Genomic DNA, 21,200 nt, shown 5'->3' with positions numbered 1-21,200 from the left:
GTCTCTGCATTTCTCTTAGTAAATCAAGTAAAACTTCCATATGTCTTTGACTTACATGTTGCACATTGAACCTCATCATCAATACATAGTGAATAACATGTCCATTACCACACATCACTAGACAAGAAAAACCTTGTTCATACAACTAAGATCTCTCTCTACTACTCTGCCAGTCTTCACAAACTTATTGCTATGTTGACATCAATGACAAAAAAAATCATGAATGCAATATTTCAATAATCTCCAATGCTTAGGATACTCCACCTATATAGTATCATCAACATTCATGCTAATAGGTAGTTCTTGGGATACCACACTTGATGCCTCTAGGGCTAAGATGAACAAGCTAGACTAGAACAAGAAAGACACATAATTGCTAGGATGAAATCTCATATGTTTGAGGAAAACAATGCTCACAATGCTAATGCTCATGGATTTGTAAATCATACACCAATGGATTTGGAAATCATCACACTAATACCTTTGGAGATTGAAATGCTAATGTCACTTATAGCAATCCCTTTGCGAGCTTTGGGAACAATGGAAACAATACCACTTTTAGGACTCCAAGGTCCCATCTTGAGGGTAATATGTCTCCACTTAGAAATTCGCACCATGAAAAACCTTCACATAGGTCACAACATGGGAGTGAGGCAGATAATGAAGTTACTAGCGATGACCTCATAAAATTTGAACAAAAAAATTATCTTCAAAGACTTATGCTTAAGGCTTTAGTGAAAAATGAGGATCAATATTTTGCATACTTGACTTCTATAGGTTGGAAGCTGCTCCATGAGTGTAATGCTCAAAGGATTATTCAAAAGAGAGAACCTACTAAAAATGAGATCTTGAGAGAATAAGTCTAAGATTTACATAATGAATTCACATGCATGAAAAAGGAAAATGAAAAGCCCAAGTCTTCACTAATTGAATCCATATGTGCACTTCCTTTTGACAAGAGTCTCTACATGATTCCTTTTCCACAAAATGTTGAGATCCCTAAATATGACAAATATGATGGTAATGGGGATCCACATGACCATTTTAGGCAATTCTATGCTCTTAGTATGGATTTAATGCATGATGAAACATATCTCATGAGACTCTTTCCAAGGATTTTGAATGGGAAATCTATGGAATGGGTTAAAAAGATCACCCCTCCTCTTAAATCTTATGATGAACTTGAAAAAATATTCATACAATATTATTCTTACAACATACAACATTTCATCACCATACTAGACTTGTGAAACATCAAACAAAAACAAGGAGAACCTTTTGTCACTTATTTTCGAATATGGATAAAGTTGCATTCTAGATATCCTTGAAAAATTTGTAAAAATGAGAAGATTGACATCTTTGTTAGCACTCTTATACCCAAGCTACATTATGATCTTATAAAGCAAGTGTTTCTCAATTTTAATGATATGATTAAGAAAGCATAAAAAATAGATGATGTTTCTATGGAGAAGGGGGAGATAATCTTGAATAAGGATTAAACTAATGGTAATAGGAATGGAAAAGAAAAATGAAAACCTTGGAATAAAAAAACTATCTTCTTAATGTTGGAGTAGTTGATGTTTTTGGAAATTTGGCCAGATAACATAGTGTGAAGATATCATTTATGGCAACATATAATAAAGATTGAGTGAGTAGATATTGGAGGTGAAGATTTGGGATAAAGACTTAAAAAATTGTCTAAGTATCACAACGTTTATTTGTTAGTACATACACTATTTTGATCACCACACTTTACAAAGGCAATTTTGGCATGTGTGTTCTTAGGTATAGTAAGTACAATATGTCAAGATTCCATAGGCATGTGTGTGAGGTCTAACAATTAGTATAGATGAAGATATTATTGTTTTATAGTGAGAGTGTCGAGCCAACAAAATAGGGTAAAAGCATGGAATCAAGTATTTTATATTAAGGAATTATTTTATTTACTACTTGATTAATTAGGGATGACATCCTAGATGTTAAACCTAAGTTAGTGATGGCTTCTAATTTGACAAAAACTCAACAACCTCTTAAAAGGATTAGAAAACCTAGGAATTAGCTAGAGACCATAATGGGCATTTTGAGGCAGAAGTTAAAAGGACCAACTAACATGACTCTGATGACTCTGATGACTCTAAGATAGATCTATCTTAACACTTTGTGATAAGATTATCATTCATTTCCAGATCTCATACTTGTCAAAATATTCAATGAAAACCATAAAGTTCTTCCACTTTACATTAAGAAGTTACATAACCCATTAGATTATTAGAAAAAGTAAACTAAAATATAATTCAAAACAAATTACAACTGAAATTTAATTAAATTTTCCATTAAATCTCAAAAAATAGAATGGAGAAAAAATAAGAGACAAGATCTAGGATGAACAACCAACTTTTTGCATTTTGTATTGACTTCTTTGAAATGTATAAAATTCAATGACAATTTATATTAGAAGACAACTCAATTATACCAACAACTATTAACTTTTTTCATTTAAAATATGGAACAAAATCATATAGTATGGACCGACACAGGAATGAACAAGACTCTATTTAGATTAGAAAACATAGACCCTCCCTCCACATCTTGGAAATTCTTTTATAGAAACAAGGATTGCAATAAGATTAAGTTGGGAGGACATATGTCATCTAGTTATTTGAAAGCTTATTTGTTACAACATGTGACTTAAATTGAAAAACCAACATTTCCCAACATTGCAAACTACCTTGATATGACATGTGAGACAAAACACCTTTATAAACAATATCTTTTTGTTAACAAAAGAACTAATTTTATAACCTATTACTATGGTGGGTACTTGTGGTTTGAGTCATCATTAGGATCATATTTCTTTACCCATTCATGATACTCTTCATCTGTTGGCCATGCATGCTCAAGGGTTTGATTTGCTACTTTCCTATAGGAGTTATACTTTACTATAGCTTGAGTAACCTCCTCCTCAAAGTTCTCATAAAAGGTACTATAATTTACTTATATAGATATACATTCCTTAAAAAAGTGTCATATCCATATTCTTTGTTATTATTTTCACCATGTTACTCACCTCAGTAATAGCATCTACTTTCCAGTTAGTAAATTCTTTAGCAGTCTTGTTCATATCTAGGAATGATGGGACAAAGGTATATTGGTAATTCTCTATTGAATATTTTAATTCCATCAATCTATTTTCAACATTTTCCAACAGCATTGAAAAATTCCTTAAGGATTTAACAATCTTTGTAGTTGGAACAACATTTAAAGAAGCATTAGGGTCTATTCTTGCACATAATTCCACCTTCATTTTTTCTACCCTAGTGATCCATTTTTGGTATGTGGCTTTAGCCATAGTTCCACCATCTTCCAATTTGCTAATGGCCAAATATAGTATCTTACATGCTTCATAGAGATTAAATAATTTTGCATCTATCTTTTCATGCAATGTCATGAATGCAGTTCTAACAATAGTTTTTTTGTCATGATCATGTTTCTCCTTAAAAGTTTTTAATTGAATTTGTAAATTTTCCACTTGTTTTATTAGTGCATCATCCTTTTTTCTCTTTTTGGTTTTGGTTTGTTACAACTAAGCTTATTGAGGGAAAGGCATATTACTCAACTATTTGGAAGGCTCTTCTTGTCTTATTGCATATGTTTCAACAAAAACAAGGACTTTGACAAATTATAATTCATATATTCTTTTTTCTAACAAATTCATTTTTTTTTGCATGTTAGTCTCTTTTGTCTTATTCTCATAAGTAGAAATGACTTGTTTAAACTATTCTTGCAATTCTTCATGTATGTTCTCTTTATCTAGTGCAACATTATGAAGGTAAGCAACTTGTTCCTACAAGGTCATGGTGGAATTAGACAACCTTGAATCTTTTACCTTCTGTATGATTACATTTCCTGTAACTCTAGTGCTTGTTTCATTTCCTCCACCTGATCTAGATATAATAAGATTCCATGTTGCCAAGGCACCTAAATCTTTAATGTAATATGTGCCACTTGATATATCTTCTAACCCTTTCAAGTGTGACCTTTTCAATCTTATATTCTTCATGATGGAGTCAAAAGAAATGGCATCAACAATTTTCAAGTTTTGTTCTAGCTAGACTCTTGCTTGTTTGACTATTTGTCTCCCCTCTTCTGGACAAATTTTATCAAAGATGATCATCATCTCATTTTTAACCTCTTGTTCTAGGTCATTAGCATCAACATCTAGTTTCAATTTCCTCTTTTCTTCAACCCTTTTTAGAGACTTCTCTATAATGTTTCCACAAAAATTTCTTAAAATCTACTAATTTTACAAATTCATCATCATTAACATCAATATCACAAGCTTCCTTCTTCAGCTCTCTAGGGACAATACCTTTTATTTATTGTATGGTAATGTTAGAAAAAGGGGTTATAGGGGTTTTAGGATCTGCTCCTTTCAATAATTCTTTAGGAGTGTATAGATATTCATCATCATCATCATCATCATAAGGTAAATTCAATCCTCCTGATTGTTCTACCTATTAGATGTGTTCCTTTTCTATGATGGGATTTTCTCTTTGGGCTTTCACCTCCTTTCCTTGGGGTATATCTTCAACATGAGCTTCTATGGCATGAGGAGTAATATGATGTGGAATAGGAGAATTAGGAGATGGGGTAATCCTCTTAGGATCTTTTGCTATGATAGCTTCCATGTAAGGGATTTCAACTATATTAGGATCCATAGGTTTTTCTCCCAAACTCCTCTAATACATGCTTAAGCTAGTTTGAGATTTTGGTTCTTGGCTTGTTTCAGTAGTAGGGATCAATGCCTCCTTTATGGCACTCTTCTGTCCTCTCTTCTCCTTTGGGATTATATCCATGGACTATAACAAAGCATTGCAACTCTCTTCATTATCCACTACTATGATATTTATCTTCTTTCTCTTCCTTAATTTCTCATTATTTATGCTTTATATCTATGTGAATTTGTTGAAGATTATCCTTAATCTCTACTCTAGATTTTTTCAATTTAAGAGAGGGTCATAACTAGGGTCTTTCTCATGGATTTCACTTAACATATCTTGGATAATATGCCATCCAATCTTCTTTCTCTTTTGAGATTCTAAATATTCATCATTTTTGATGATATCTTTAGGAAAATCAAATTCATGCACACCCCTAGGGTTCATGTTGATTTTTTGCATTAATCTTGTGTAAAAACCCTCAATGTCATTTAGTCTTTTAGAACTGACATCCATATTATAAGGTCTTAACAAATGAACCAATTGATCTCTGTCTTCCTTCATTATTGAAAAATGATGAAATAAGGTAAAGTCATGGAAGAAAGTTCCTTTCCTAGATTTCTTTGGTGGGAAGTTAGTGTCTTGCCATATTGTAATCTATTTGATAACTTCTAAGAATCTCATTCTCAAAGGAACATACCCAGGCAAAACATTTGGCCTACCTAGAAAACCATATGTTCTGATGACTATTATGTGTTTGTAGAAATAAAAATCTCCCCATTGGTGACACATCTTTGTTATTGTACCATAATCAATTCGCCTAAAAATGTCCTCAAAGCTTGAGGAAAATTTCTTACCTTTTGCAAAATTCTCTTACTCAACACTGTCCTACATTCATTCTCAAATAGGACGACATTTGATCTTTTGGAAATATAAGATAGGCTCAGTTATTGAGAGAGGATGGGTGAATCAGTAACCAAGAAAACTTAAACTTATTTCACCAATTAATCCTTTATATGTATTTTGATCTAATTGCATACATGAAAACTTAAAGTATTACAAAATGCATATGAGGTCAACAATGCAACTAGGGTTCTCGCACTGAAAAGGCAACTAAATCACATTCAAATAAAGAAAGGAGAATCAATGAATTGTTACTTCCTAAGGGTTGCCAGCATTAGAGATGAACTGTCAAGTATAGGAACCATTATTAGTGACACAGAATTAACGCTAATGGCTATAGATGGATTACCAGATTCATGGGAGACTTTTGCACAAGGAATAAGTGCCAGAGATGATACTCCTGACTTCAACAGACTTACGAACGATTGTCTCCAAGAAGAATCCAGAAAACTAAAGAAAGAGAAACTGAAAACAGAAGATGAAGAACTTCATGTTCTTAATACAAATTCCTATAAGGGCAAGAAGAAGTGTTTCATGAAGAAAAAAGGAAATCAAAAGAATGGAAAACTCAAGAAAGATTTATCCAAAATAAAGCGTTCCAAATGTGAAAAGTTAGGACACTACAAATCTAATTGTCCTAATAATTCTAAACAACAAGCAAACTGTACAAATGTTACTGGGGAAGAAGATAGCTATGATCCTGAGAACCGTGTATTGTACTCATCATTATCAAATGAAATTTCAAGTAAAGCATGGATAATTGAAGGAGACATATAACAGGATACAAAGAAGCACTAGACTCTACTTTAGAGAAGGTCAATGGCGAAGTTACCACTAGTGATAATTCAGCACATCCCTTCGAAGGAATTGGAAATTGTACCTTGAAACTAAAATCTGGAAATTCTCTCCTCTAAAAGGTGTACTCCACATACCAAGAATTAAAAGAAATCTAATCTCAATTACAGCACTTGAAGATGATGGGCATAATGTTGCATTTGTGGACGGAAAAGTAATAACTTGGGCAAAAAACTCCTCAATTAAGAAAGCTAAGTTGATAGGTCAGGGAAAAGGATAGTTGTATGAATTGAATTTAGAATCTAGTCGATCTATTCAAACCTTAATTCATGAAGTTGAAGACATAAATGAAATTAAGCACAGAAGATTAGGGCATCTAAACTTCAAAACCTTATCAACGATGGAGAAGATTGTTACTGGGTTACCTAAATTAAATAAAGACCACTCAAGCATATGCAAGGGGTGTGCTCTAGGTAAGAACACCAAAAGTCCATTTCATGATAGCACTAGAAAAACAAATAATGTTTTGGAATTAATTCATTCAGATCTATGTGGACCTATGTTTGTTCCTTCTCTTGGAGGATTTTGGTATTATATTTTGTTCATAGATGACTTCTCTAGGAAAACATGGATTTACTTCTTAAAATGTAAAGAATCAGAAGAAATCCTAAAGAGATTTAAAGAATTCAAAACATTAACTGAGAAATTATCAAGACATAAAATTAAAATTCTTATAACTAATAACAAAGAAGAATATACCTCAGATTTGTTTAAATGGTTTTGTAAAGAATCAGGAATTAAAGAGTAAACCATTCCTTATAATCCAGAACAAAACGAGGTAGTAAAAAGAAAGAATAGAACAATTATAGAAGCTGCTAGAGCTATGATATTTGATCAAAATCTAGAATATTATCTCTAGGCAAAAGCCTCTTGTACTATCATCTATATTCAAAACAGAAGCCCGCATTCCTACCTTAGAGATAAAACTCCTAGAGAAGTATTTACTAAGGTCAAACCTAATATAAGTCATCTTAGGATTTTTGGGTGTCCCGTATATATCCATATTCCAAAAGAAAAGAGAACTAAACTAGAACCCTCTAGGAAGAAAGGTATTTTTGTAGGATATAGTGAAACATCTAAGGCATATAGGATTTTCATACCTGGACATAAAAGTATTAAACTTAGTAGGGATGTAATTTTTGAAGAAAATCTAACATTCAAAAGAGCCCTAAGTTCTGAAGAACTTTCTCCTTTACCTAGTTCTGAAAGAAATAGTGAATCTAGGTCCCAGAAGGAGAACTTAGAAGAAATTGAAGATGAAATTCAAAATCTAAATCTTGAAGAAACTCCAAATTCAAAGAAAATACCACTTTGGGCCATTAAAACAGTTGAGGCGGCTCAATACTTCGCTGCACCTTCTGGAACAGTCAGAGAAAGCAAAAGACCTAAAAGATTCTCTAGTTATACGACAAACATGAGTGATTTATCCAAAACAGAACCAACAAATCCTTCTGATGCTATTAAACATACAGCTTGAAGAGAAGCTATGACAAAAGAATATCAATCTATTATGAAGAATGATGTTTGGGAAATTGTTCCAAGACCTAAAGGAAAATCCGTTGTTTCTTCCAAGTGGATATTTAAAATAAAGCATGCTACTGACGGTAACATTGGAAAGTATAAAGCTAGATTTGTAGTGAAAGGATCTTCTCAGAAAGAAGGGATTGATTATGAAGAAACCTTTGCTCCTGTTGCTAAATAGATCTTTGTAAGAGCAATCTTAGCAATTGCAGCATCGAATTGATGGAAAGTACATCAGATGGATGTAAAAACAACATCCTTAAATGGAAAGGTTACAAAAGAAGTATATTTGGAGCAACCTGAAGGATTTGAAACTCATGATCCTAACGTTTTTGTTTACAGGCTCAAGAAAGCTCTCTATGGGCTTAAATAGGCTCCAAGGGCCTGGTATGAAAGAATTGATAAGCATCTCACCAGCTTAGGATTCTCCAAGAATGAAGCTGATCCAAATTTATATTATAAAAGAGATAAAGATGATATGGTAATTATGATACTGTATGTCGATGATTAAATAATAACAAGAGATGATCCTCCTATAAATCAATGCAAGAAAGATCTAACAAGAGAATTCGAGATGAATGACTTGGGACTCCATTACTTCCTAGGACTTGAAGTACAGCAGAATTTTGACAGTATCATACTTAATCAACGGAAGTATACATCAAACATTTTGAAGAGATTTGGAATGTGGAATTGCAAGTCTATGTATTTTCCAATGGAGACTAATCTACATAAACTTAAAGAAGCAACTATAGAATCACCTTCCATAGATTCTACTCTCTACAGACAGATGATTGGGTCCCTTATGTACTTAGTAAATACAAGACCTGATATTTGCTATGCTGTTAATGCCTTAAGCCAATTTATGTGTCAGTCAAAGGAGATTCACCTAGTTGCAGTTAAACACATTATGAGATAGTTACAAGGCATTCTTACTTTTGGACTCAAATACGAGAAGGTTGACTTAGATTTACATGGATTCACTGACTCAGATTGGGGTGGAAGTGTTAAAGACAAGAAAAGTACTTCAAGATGTTGTTTCAGTTTAGGATCAGCAATGATATCTTGGATATGTAGAAAGCAGTCTTCAATAGCTCAAAGCTCCATAGAAGCCAAATACATTGCAACAGCGATGGCATCTCGAGAAGCAGTTTGGCTTAGGAAGTTACTTGTGGGATTATTTGGGCAAATTAAGAATCCTACAATTATTCAGTGTGATAATCAAAGTTCCATCAAGCTCTCGGTGAATCCAGTGTTTCATGCCAGGTCCAAGCATATTGAAATTCCTTAACATTATGTAAGATATATGGTAGAAAAGGATTCTATAAAATTAGAATACATATGCACTGCAGATCAAACAGCAGACATACTCACCAAACCTCTATCTAAAGTGAAGATAGACCACTTCAGGAGAAGACTTGGTATGGTTGAATTGTAATCTATTTGTAATAAAATAATTTTATTTGTCAGGCTATTGACTGTTATGGGCTCCACCATTTGTATTCATTATTTAAGAGGTGACGATCTCTGAGATAATGAACACTTGTATAAAAGACATTATGAGAGATGAGATCTCTTAGATAATGTGCTAAACAATAGAGTTCTATTGTAAGATCTAGATGAGTTCAAGATCATATTGTGATGCTGACACTACTATGTCAATGAGTCACAATTTGGATAAAGGAAGAATTTTATTATTCTCCGAGTTTATCCTATACTTTGGTAGGTCTTAAACTTAGGATCATGTTATGATATAGAAATACCAGTATCTATGAGTCACAACTTGGATAAATGAAGAAATTAAATTAAATGATAATGTTTGTATTAATATTAATCTAACAACATTGTTTGTGTTTGTAATTAATATTTAATTATCCTTAGAAAGTCGCCGACTTCTAGAGGTTAGGCAAATGATTTTGGAAGAGACATGTCCCTTCTAAGGACATGTCCCTTGACTCCTATACTTATAGAGGGTAAGAATGAAGTCTTATAGCACACAAGAACAAATACAAGTCTGCTTCTTAGTCATTATTGCCCCCATACAAATTGCAGAAGTAAAAGACAGAATTCTCATTTACATTTCTAATCCAATTAAAGGCAATAATCCGAAGTTATTCACAGCAAGCTATAAGGAGATAAAGAAGATAGAATCCAGTCTATATTCAGTCCAAAGAATTTGCAGAAACTTTACAGAAGTGAAAAGATTCTAATGATTATTGTCAATGCAATTGGGTAGTAAGGTTCCATAGATAAAATTACTAAATCAAAGAAATGGCTGCTATATGCTACAATCTGTGTGCTTGTTAAGGAAAGTCAGGTGCTTGCTATTCAGATTTCCTTATCCTATAAATTTGAAATTTGGGTATCATTTGCCATTCGTGTGGCAATATGGGGCATAACTCTTCTTTAAGAAGGAAGAAAACCCACAATGTTTGGGAGAGAAAGGAACATTGGCCTGCCCCTCCTCCCTTTCTTTAAGGTTTAATAAGATAAAAACTTCTCTCTATTAATACTCAAGGCTTGATGATGCTGTTATGTTTTCTCCCGGTCTCAAAAATAAAAGATATTAAGATGAAAACAAAAGCTCTATAGACAGTTCAAAGATGAACCTTGATAATAGAGAAGTTAGTATTTCATCCTTGTCTCAAGAAGAAAAGGATCCTTGTATCACAAAAGGGCAAACTAATCTGCATCACATTTTGTAACCACCCTGATATGGTTAGGGCTGATCTTCTGCAGCTTTTGGTCTCATTGCTGCTTGGGTGCTATTTATTTTTTGGTAGCTGCTTTTTGGTAGTTAAGCGCGCTCAGGCTGGAGTAGTACTGGGATGGGTGACCTCCCGGAAAGTCCCAGTGCTTCACCCCTGTTAGCATCGCCTAGATCCAATGGGTGCTAAGTGTTCCATTTGTTCTCATGAGAGATGGATTCATATTGAATCACTACTCATGAAACATGGGTCAATGAGTTTGACTAAAAAATCACACAGTTAAATCCTGATAGCAATATCACAAGTTCCTTTATGTCCAAATGTCCTTAATGCTCTATCTTTTATAAAAAAATATGGGTACACTCTTAAACCCTGCTTACCCTGATCAAAAACTATAGATGAAGATCAATGAATGCTTTAATAAAGGTATTGCTTATACTAACCAATTGCAGACCAAGCAAAAATATGTATCAAATAGGATCACCTTCCCTTACCATGACAAGCATATTTAAAACCACAGAAACATAAAAAGCACTTATATCCAACTCCTAACAATGACCCAGAAGACAGCATATAATAAATACGTCATCTGGAACAGGCATACTATAACAAGACATTATAAATTAATTTATCCCAAAAATAAATGCCCATCCCTATGACCTGGGGGGTGATCAAAACAGAGTAAATCCATGTCATCAAGAAAAGCACAATGTCAACAAGCAGCAAAAGCACACTGCAACATAAAGCTTAACTACTCCTAGAGAGTATTTCCTTGGTTCCTTCATAACCAAAAGCACTCCCTTTGCTATGTATAATAGCCTACCATATTCTGAATGGCAGCATAATTGCAAATCATGAACTGAAATAGTCATGTCAATGAGATTCATGCATGAGTGCTCAGATAGCTACCATGCACCTATCCTAGCACCTATCCTAGAGATCATAATCAAACATTACATAAGATTTGCCTAAAGGTACAAAAATGACGAAAGCTAATGCATACATGGTATCTTTGCTGCAGGCTATACATTTATGTCTTCAATGTGCAAACTTGAGTACTGAAGGCCATCTAGCTAATAAATTTAAATGGATGATGCTTTAGGTGGTAAGTTGTGACTCATGATTATATGCTGATATTTCTTTCTGTTTATAATATTTTCAACTTCACTTTCTACCTTATAGATTATTTTGACTTGCAACTAACAAGGACTGTGGTCGACTCTACAAACTTCAGTGACCTTCTGTACATAGAACCCAAAATCAGTCTTTCCATAAAGATGCCAAAAGGAAGTATTGTGATATTGAAATGCATATCTGACACTTAGTGTATAAAATTATTGTTTTGGGTAGACCTAGTTTATTCCATTGCAAGGTTAACATGTAGTTAAAACTCAAATTCCCTGACAATTGGTAGCATATTCTCCTCTCAAGACACATTCCCTAGATCACTGTCATTTAGCCACTCTAAAGCTATCCATGCAAGGAATTCAGAAAACAGCTGTGTGTGTGTGTGTGTGCGCATGCATGTGTGCATGTGTGCATGCGTGGGTGGGTGGGTGGGTGTGTGTGCATGCATCTGTGTGTGTGTGTGTGTGAGAGAGAGAGAGTGAGAGAGAGAGAGAGAGATTGTACTAATGTGACACTACACACACATTCTCAAGAGCCAAAAAATTTGATCTATCAATGTTTCTAAATTCTAACAATGCAAGATTCTCTTTCTTGCGACTATATAACAACATCAATACAGACCTACAGACCTAACTCCCAAAAACATACCAGCAGCTGTGAGACTTCCAATGATTGCTTGAAGACGATCGGGCCTTTCAGGATGAGGATGTGACTTCATCTTAATCTGTTTCATTTAACAACAAACCTGTGCATGAATTTCCCAAAGGAAAATCTAGTTCATAGACATGCCTCTGGATACAACTACCACACAACAATACAAGAAAAGCATTTATAGTTTGACTTGAATTATACGCATGTTTACAGGGAAACATACAACAAATATGAGTTTCTGAAAGTGTTCAAAATTAAATCTAAAACAACATGCTCACCTCTGAATGGAGTAGCATCCGCTCATCAAATCCAATTGCTGTCCGTTTATGAAATGATGATGTGCATGACTCCTCAAGTTTAGATGGTGCGAGAGATTGCAAAGTAACTGCATCATTTTTACTTTCTGCCAATAATGATATCACCGATGTCAGAAAGGTGCAGAACATAGTCAAGCATAAACAACACAGGCATTGGATTGAAAAAGCAGTTCTCCGCAGAAGAAAAATACGTGCATAGCCCATGTACACATTTAAACTTGCACGGTTTCCATAAAATTGATGTGAGAGTAAACAAATATGAAAGATAAATTAAAGTCCGAACATAATAAGAAAAAATATATCAGTACCAAATTTACATGAGACCTGGCTAAATAAATTGAGTGTACAACTTGTATAAAATGAGAGACTAAAAATTGCAAATAGTTTGGAGTGTAGAATGGGTGAGAGAAGGCCAGAAGAGATGTCTCTGAAAGCATGTCAATTTTTCACACATACTACATACTGAAAATTGGAAAATTCACAATAACCTGTGTTCTAGAACAACATTGTGTCAACACAGAGAATCATAAGTTCCCACAATGCTTGTATTCATTCTAGAATTTATACACATGAATTGATACATACCAAAACTTATATTGTATTCAGGTCCCAGGATCATCATACAGGAACATACATATAGTAATCATATGGCTGCAGCATTGGCAAGCTAAATGTTGAAATAAAGAATTTTTTTGTTACTGAAACTATATGAAGACATACAATACCTGTTGGTAGCATTTGCCATTGCACAAAAAGCTCGAACTATTAATGCCTGATACAAATGCCCAGATTTACCTGAATCCACCGCACAAATCTCTAAGGAGGTGCTGACCACCAAGTCAACACTCTCAACAATCTCCCCCTCAGCACCGACTGAGCCTTCAGCACCCACTGAAGGGAGTCTCGAACCCGTGACCCAAGACTCCGATGCCACTTGTTAGTAGCATTTGCCGTTGCACAAAAAACTCGAACTGTTAATGCCCGCCAAAAATGCCCAGACTTACCCGGATCCAATGCGCAAATCTCTAAGGAGGTGCTGACCACCAAGTCAACACTCTCAACAATATCATGATCACCTTACTGTGATACAAATATTATCTTTTATTTAGAATTACCTAAGCATCAAGCATCTTTGATTCCATTGAAAAAAAACATTAAATATTGGTTTTTGTCACTTTATGAATGTTGTTCATCGGCCAAGGCAGCTTGACGGTACTCGGCGATTCAGTTGAGGTAGCTGTCTTGGCGAGTCAGTCAAGCCTCTGCTAGGACTCAGTCGAATCCAAGTCTAGAGGCAGATAACCTCAAATGCCCACCTCGCCTCGAGACTCACCAAGTCCTATAACACTGCAAATACGGATCAAACTGGGTTCATAAGGTATCAATCAACGTAATTCTTCAATACTCCAACCAAACACAAGCAGAGGAAAGACCAAAGCATTTTTTGCACCTCTCACATCATCAAAATCATAATCCACCTTGAACAATACAAGATGACGAAGAATGTAGATGAACATGCAAAAAAAGACCTTCGAAAATTTATAGCATTGCAGTGCATTGTTGAATGGCACCAAGTCTCCATACTCACAAGGCATGGTGGATGTTATTATAATTACAAGTCCTAGGTCCAAAGCCTTACGTACAAATATTAAGTGTCGGATGCTTGATGAAATGATAAATAACATTTCCATTGTCGCTGAACATTAATTAGAGTAACCAAAAATTAGAGTCGCCAAACATCAATGATGAATGGTTGGACAAATAAAAGAAAGTAATTCCTCATCAAGTTCCTTATCCCATGTGATCTTGATCGAATCTTTCTAGAATCTATGGATAGATCAAATAGGGTAAAATTCGTGAATAGCTCAAATGCTTGACAAGGTGATTTTACAAGTAGGCACACAAAACATGGTATAATTTAGTATAGACAACGTTGTCGCTTGTGTTACCACTAAGAAAAACCTAGCAGGCAATTATCCCTTTGTTTTTTAGCCGATGTGTAGCACACTACCTTGATCTACCCCTAAAAGGCATTGCAAAACTTGAATAGGGTAAAACAGTATTCAAATAGGCCTAAACTATTACCAAATTCATCTATAATCACGAAAGGAAAAGAACCACTTCAGCCAAGACAAAAAAAAAATGCTATGCACTTCCTTGCTTTGCAAACTCTTTGCTAACAAAAATTCAATTTGAATCAATAGTTCATTTCAAATGAGTGGATGTAACGTAGCTTTGCCAATCAAATGGATAAAAGAACAATGGCAGATTGAAAAAAGTTGCAATTTCATGAAACAATGTTTAGTAGTTTTCAGTTTTTTAAAGTCTCTAATAAAAGTTTAGATATTAGTGGATGGGGGCAAATACACAAGTGTAATGTCCCCATTGGGTCATCTCCAACATTCAGCGATTCATGGATTTGGCCTTCGTTCGATGTCATTTGGACTCCATTTGCCATACTTACTATGTATAGTAAGTCAGGGGTAATAGAGATGGACACTTTCTATTTTTAGAAACTGTATTTGGTCACATGGGGAATTATGAAGAGAGATATTCCTATTTCAGACAGCATGGCAATCAGACAAGTATTTCAAGAGATATTAAAGTTTGAGTGACTTAAGTGATTTATTTAAATATTTAATGTTATAAAGTTATAAAGTCACTTAAGTGACTAAAAGACGAAATTGGCTTTTAATCCCACATTGCCTAGTGGTTTGTGTCTTCCCTCATATCGAGGTTATAAAAGCATGGAGCTACATTGGGATTCACACAACGAATATATGATATTATAAGGATCATGAATGGTTGCTTAAATGTGATTGGATTACTCTTGAGGACAAAAACCCTTGGGATGGTGGAGACATTGGACGTAGCCCCAATAACTCCTGTACTTTGCAATCAGCTCCAGTACGAGAAATCAGAGTGTGTTGTTCAATTCCTTATTCAACATTTGACAATAAAGTAGTTCAATAGTATTAGCTAAAGATAGAGCAGAGGAATAATGGTTTATGTTGCTGAAGAAAGAAGGGAAGTAAGTCATAAAAAATGGGTTCAGGCAGATACAGACCAGTCAGTACAGTCAGCATACACAGCCTGTAGTACAGGTGTTGGAAGTTAGTAATACCAAAGAGCATCGGCCTTTAACATTGAATACCATCACAGCAGTAAGGACGTCTATCCATTTACACACGGCTGCTCTTGTTTGGAAGTGGTGTGCAGTCGATACCACCTGTGCTCTAGCAGTGACTGGAAGCGGCAAGCCAATACTGGTCACCTACTAACTGTTTCCCAGTCATGTCACCCAGTCAAGATAGTGGCTGCGAGCTCATTGTGAGACTGTCATAGCTCAAAGAAGATCATAACAATGGCAGCGTTGGAATGGCAGGTGATAACTTTCATTGAAAGGTCTACACCCAGTGCGGTATACTTTACATCAGATACCAGCGTTATCTATCGTTTTGCTTCTACAATGAGGCAAGGGTCATTACTTGCGGCTCCAGGTTCTTCTTCCTTAATGATTGCATTTTGTTAAATAAGAGACTGTATCTGTTCTTTACTTACTGCATGCTCTTCTTGGGATTGGAATATATGAATGTGAATGACTATAAAATAATTAATAAAGTCAGAGTGTCCATGAATTTGTCTTTTCATATTTGAATCTAGCATTTGATAATGTCATTCCCCTAGAGGCTTAAATAGTGATATCAGAACCTTGTACTATGTTGGGCACCAACTGTTTGTTAAATTGTCACTAGTCAATCTGTGAATTTCATTGTCAACTAAGAGCGAGAATATTACAGTGGTATCAAAGCCACAAGACCTACCATCTTGTGGGAAAATGGAATATTTGCAGACTGATTTTTATCCAAAAATGTCAGCTGGGAATGAGCAAAAGACATTATAAATTCAGCCATCCTGTTGGGTACAAATAGAGGTTCGTTCAAAGTTTGATCCTCCAATGCTATTATAAAGTCCAAAAATGGTGCTTAAATTGGCTATTGATGAAAGCAGCAGTTGGCAAACAAGAGGATGATCAATTCATAGATAAAACAAGGTATACTTGGCATGAACTTAGCTCCCCATTCTCATGGGTTATTTCACACAGTATGAAAATCCCTCAGAACAGAGGTAACAGGCAGTGTAGAATAATTGGAAAGTTTTATATGAACTGGCGGTGGCAGTAGGGAAGTTATTTTATTTTCAGTTTGTTGTTCCATTTGGAGTGACCAGCACTCTAGTTTGTTTTTTTTTCTTCCTATGGACAGACATAGGAGAACAGGTAATTGTAGAAGCCGGTGGAGTAATGAGGAATTTAGCATGAAAATGAATGCTTTCCAGGAGAGTATGGAAAAAATTAAGCTTCATCAACAGAGGTTGGCGGAGAGCTTGTTGTATCCAAAGATAGTTAAGAGGATAGTGAAGTATATAGTTTCTGCCCTTAGAAGGCCGACTTCAAGTTTGCAGGGAAAGAAGCTTCAATTTTTCCCAACAGGTGACCATGATGTAGATGTACCTATATTTAGTACGAGACCTGCTAGTCTTATCTGCAGTGTTGATGGTGGACCCTTTTTACAGAGATCAGTAGATGGGTCAGTACCCTTGGTGGATAGTGAAACTAAGCTTCAGCACGTTGAGGTCCCCAGAGTTGTTGCAGTTAGCGCAAAGATAGTTGCTGCAGCTACTACTACTAATAATTCAAACTCTCTTGAGGGAATTATTATTGGAGATTTGTATGGGGGTTGTCATAGTGTTTCTCCAATACAGGAGGTAGTGGCTTCCTCGGGTGGGACTGATGCATGTATGGAGTCTCCCAGCTGTGATGCCGGTGATTTGGGGGTTACAGCAGAGTCAGTTGATGTGGGTTCATGCTCTAGCATTATTGATTCACAACCTGGAATAGAGTCATGTGTGCAAAGTCAAGTGACGGTAGTTGATACTCTATTAGGTGACGAGGATGTAGACAGTGTGGACACCTCTGGTGATTTGTTTGATGATGTTATGATTTGCACTAGGTATGATACTCCTTGTCAGATATTGGGTGATGACACTTATGAGATTTTGGGTGAGTCTCGAAATCAATGTTTACAGGATCTTACTATTGAGATGGATGCTAAGACATGTGTGGAGATTGAGATTGTGAGGGCTTCTATTTCTTCGGAGTTGTGTGAGGTACATAGTAGTTATATCTCAGATGCAGAGTCGTGCAAGGACGATAGCACATATATGAATGATCTTGTGGTGGACGGTTCTGATTCAGTTTCCTATCACAAAACAATTAGTGAGACACAGAGCTTGCATAGGAGTCAGGGATTACAAAGGCATCATTTGACTTCTCAGCTGAGGGTGAGTGATAGTGACATTTATTCATCTCTTGATCATTATGATGCTATTCGGCAAATGCTGGCTACATCTAGTTTGGGTGCCCAGTGTCAGATGAGCACAGTGATAATAGTTTTTCCCTAGCAGAGATTCATGTGCTTCAAGAGGCTGTTAGGATCTTGAAGCATAGTTATTCTCAGTTGGTTGATGACAGAGATTATCTTCTAGAGTGGGGTAGCAACTACTATGAGGTGTTGGTAGGGAAAGAAGACAAGGTGGTTGAGCTCACCTGAGCTTGAGATGACGATGGACTCTCTTCAATATACTCAGTTGGCTCTTCAAGAGTCACAGTCACAATTAGGTGAGATTACCGTAGAGTTAGAACGGGTACAGTCCAGCCCCAGACCTTGTTTAGTTACATATTGTGGTTGGTGGTGAGTTTGCTTCTATGGTTGAGGACGAGGGACATGATGATGTGGCAAACACCTTCATCAAAGATATGAGTGTAGCATGTACAGAGGAAGTAAGAGCATCAATCTAGACGAGATCTCATGGTGATTTGCTTCCTTCTACTGGAAGTGAATCTATTTCTTCTTTACATACAGTTGGTAGCATGGGATAGTTCGCATTGTCACATTTTCAAAGAGATCAACTATGGATTGCGGGGGAGCAAATTGATGCTTCCACATATAATTTATGGAATATTTGCTTGAGAACTCGAATTTGCAGGAGGTTTCATACAGTATATCTGAGGGTGCCCTCATTCAAGGCTCTCGTGCTATTCGACGATTAGTGAGGAAGATTGTAGAGACCTTGGTTACATTGCTTCCCAATAGGGATTTGGTGGTTGGGCTTGCTAAGGGGCTTCCCCAGGATCCTACCCGACCAATAGTTCAAAGTCAGAGATTGGAGGGAGATTATGAGATACAAGGTATTGGGAAACAACTGGATGTGCTAGTCACTGAGATGAATAAAAATCACAAATGGATGACCCAATTGATTTCAAAGCCGAGATTTGAGCCAAGAATGCTATCACTTTTTATAAGAGCAGAAGGTGATGATACAATTGCGGCTTCAGATTTGCAGGACATTTCTTATGAAACACTGCATGAGTTGGGCACACTTGAGGTGGAATGTGACGATAATTTATGTCAAGTTAAGTTAGATGATGTAGTTGTCGGCATGAGTTCCTCGGATCATGTTTTCGATGGTGATGTAGCGAGTGGGGGTAGGAGCATGCAAGGATACTGCCATATCAACAGCCACTTTTGTGTTGGTTCAGCCATCCGTTGACAAGTTTAGCAGTATGCATGTGGTTGTATATGTGTGCTCCGATGATAGTACACTTGTTATTGTTGATGAGGTGAGTGATGTAGTAATAGAGTCATGTTACACTATCGATCAACAAAGTGTTGATGTTCACTTCATGGATAATCCTACGTTTGACATGGATGCAACATTGTCTTATGACAATCTGTTGTTTGAGTTTGAGATTGATCACTCACCTGAGTGGAGTTGGACTCAATTTTCACCATCTGTAAAGATTCAGTTTTGTGTTGCAGAAAATAGTAATGTTCCTGTGTCCACAGATTTTGACGTGGCTACACCTATGGTTGATACAGTGGACCTGAGTGTAGATGGTTCTCCTCTAGCTATGTCTCTTCAATGGATTGTTGATCTCAATTCCAGTCCAATTTATATTATATGGGTGAGAACTAGGATGGAGATATTTCCTGTGGTGGTTAGCACAAGTTTTGAGTGTTATACTGCAAGTTATGTTGTTGGTCTTGATGATGTTAGTAGTATGCAGTTGGTTCAACGTTAACAAGGGTGTCACCTACTACTTCATTTGGGATCTAGGTGGAGGTTGGAGTTCACTTTTATTGCTGGATTGCTTGAGGGCAAGGAATCTCGGGAAGGGAGGACTGTAATGTCCCCATTGGTTCATCTCCAACATTCACCGATTCATGGATTTGGCCTTCGTTCGATGTCATTCGGACTTCATTTGCCATACTTACTATGTATAGTAAGTCAAGGGTAATAAAGATGGACCCTTTCTATTTTTAGAAAGTGTATTTCGTCACATGGGGAATTATGAGGAGAGATTCCTATTTCAGACGGCATGGCAATCAGACAAGTATTTCAAGAGATATTAAAGTTTGAGCGACTTAAGTGATTTATTTAAATATTTAATGTTATAAAGTTACAAAAGTCATTTAAGTGACTAAAAGACAAAATTGGCTTTTAATCCCACATTGCCTAGTTGTTTGTGTCTTCCCTCATATCGAGGTTATAAAAGCGTGGAGCTACATTGGGATTCACACAACGAATATATGATATTATAAGGATCATGAATGGTTGCTTAAATGTGACTGGATTACTCTCGAGGACGAAAACCCTTGGGATGGTGGAGACACTAGATGTAGCCCTAGTAACTCTTGTACTTTGCAATCATCTCCGGGTACAAGAAATCAGAGTGTGTTGTTCAGTTCCTTATTCAGCATTCAACAGTAAAGTAGTTCAGTTGTATCAGCTAAAGATAGAGCGAAGGAATTCACGGTTTATGTTACTCAAGAAAGAAGGGAAGTAAGTCATAGAAAACGGGTTCAGGCAGATACAGACCAGTCATTACAGTCGGCATACACAGCCTGTAGTACAGGTGTTGGAAGTTAGTAATACCAGAGAGCGTCAGCCTTTAACACTGAATACCATCATGCAGTAAGGATGTCTATCCATTTACACACGGCTGCTCTTGTTTGGAAGTGGTGTGCAGTCGATACCACATGTGCTCTAGCAGTGACTGGAGGCAGCAAGCCAATATTGGTCATGGCTCCTACTAACTTTTTCCCAGTCACGTCACCTAGTCAGGACAGTGGCTGCGAGCTCATTGTGATGCTGCCGTAGCTCAAAGAAGATCGTAACAGTAGCAGCATTGGAATGGCAGGTGATAACTTTCATTGAAAGGTCTACACCCAGTGCAGTATACTTTACATCAGATACCAGCATCATCTATCGTGTTGCTTCTACAATGAGGCAAGGGTCATTACTTGTGGCTCCAGGTTCTTCTTCCTTAATCATTG

General features: G+C 36.1%; 1 protein-coding gene across 1 annotated transcript in view; it reads right to left on the bottom strand.

Annotated features, from left to right (window-relative positions):
* Nucleotides 1-12,033: 12,033 nt before the first annotated feature.
* Nucleotides 12,034-21,200, bottom strand: part of LOC149543294 (histone deacetylase 15-like) — a 54,011-nt gene continuing 44,844 nt past the window's right edge. The window contains exons 4-5 of the mRNA XM_089798131.1: nucleotides 12,763-12,887; nucleotides 12,034-12,557 (exon numbers count right to left, since the gene is read on the bottom strand). Coding sequence (XP_089654257.1) covers nucleotides 12,444-12,557; nucleotides 12,763-12,887 — 239 coding nt within the window. The 3' untranslated portion in view covers nucleotides 12,034-12,443. The remainder of the gene's footprint in view (nucleotides 12,558-12,762; nucleotides 12,888-21,200) is intronic.

Source organism: Cupressus sempervirens, chromosome 8 (genome assembly GCF_028749045.1).
Source record: "Cupressus sempervirens isolate cs-2001-9-10 chromosome 8, ASM2874904v1, whole genome shotgun sequence".
In the NCBI taxonomy this organism is placed as follows: Eukaryota; Viridiplantae; Streptophyta; class Pinopsida; order Cupressales; family Cupressaceae; genus Cupressus; species Cupressus sempervirens.
Note: the sequence above shows the minus strand (reverse complement) of the source record. Positions and strands in the feature narration are given on the sequence as shown.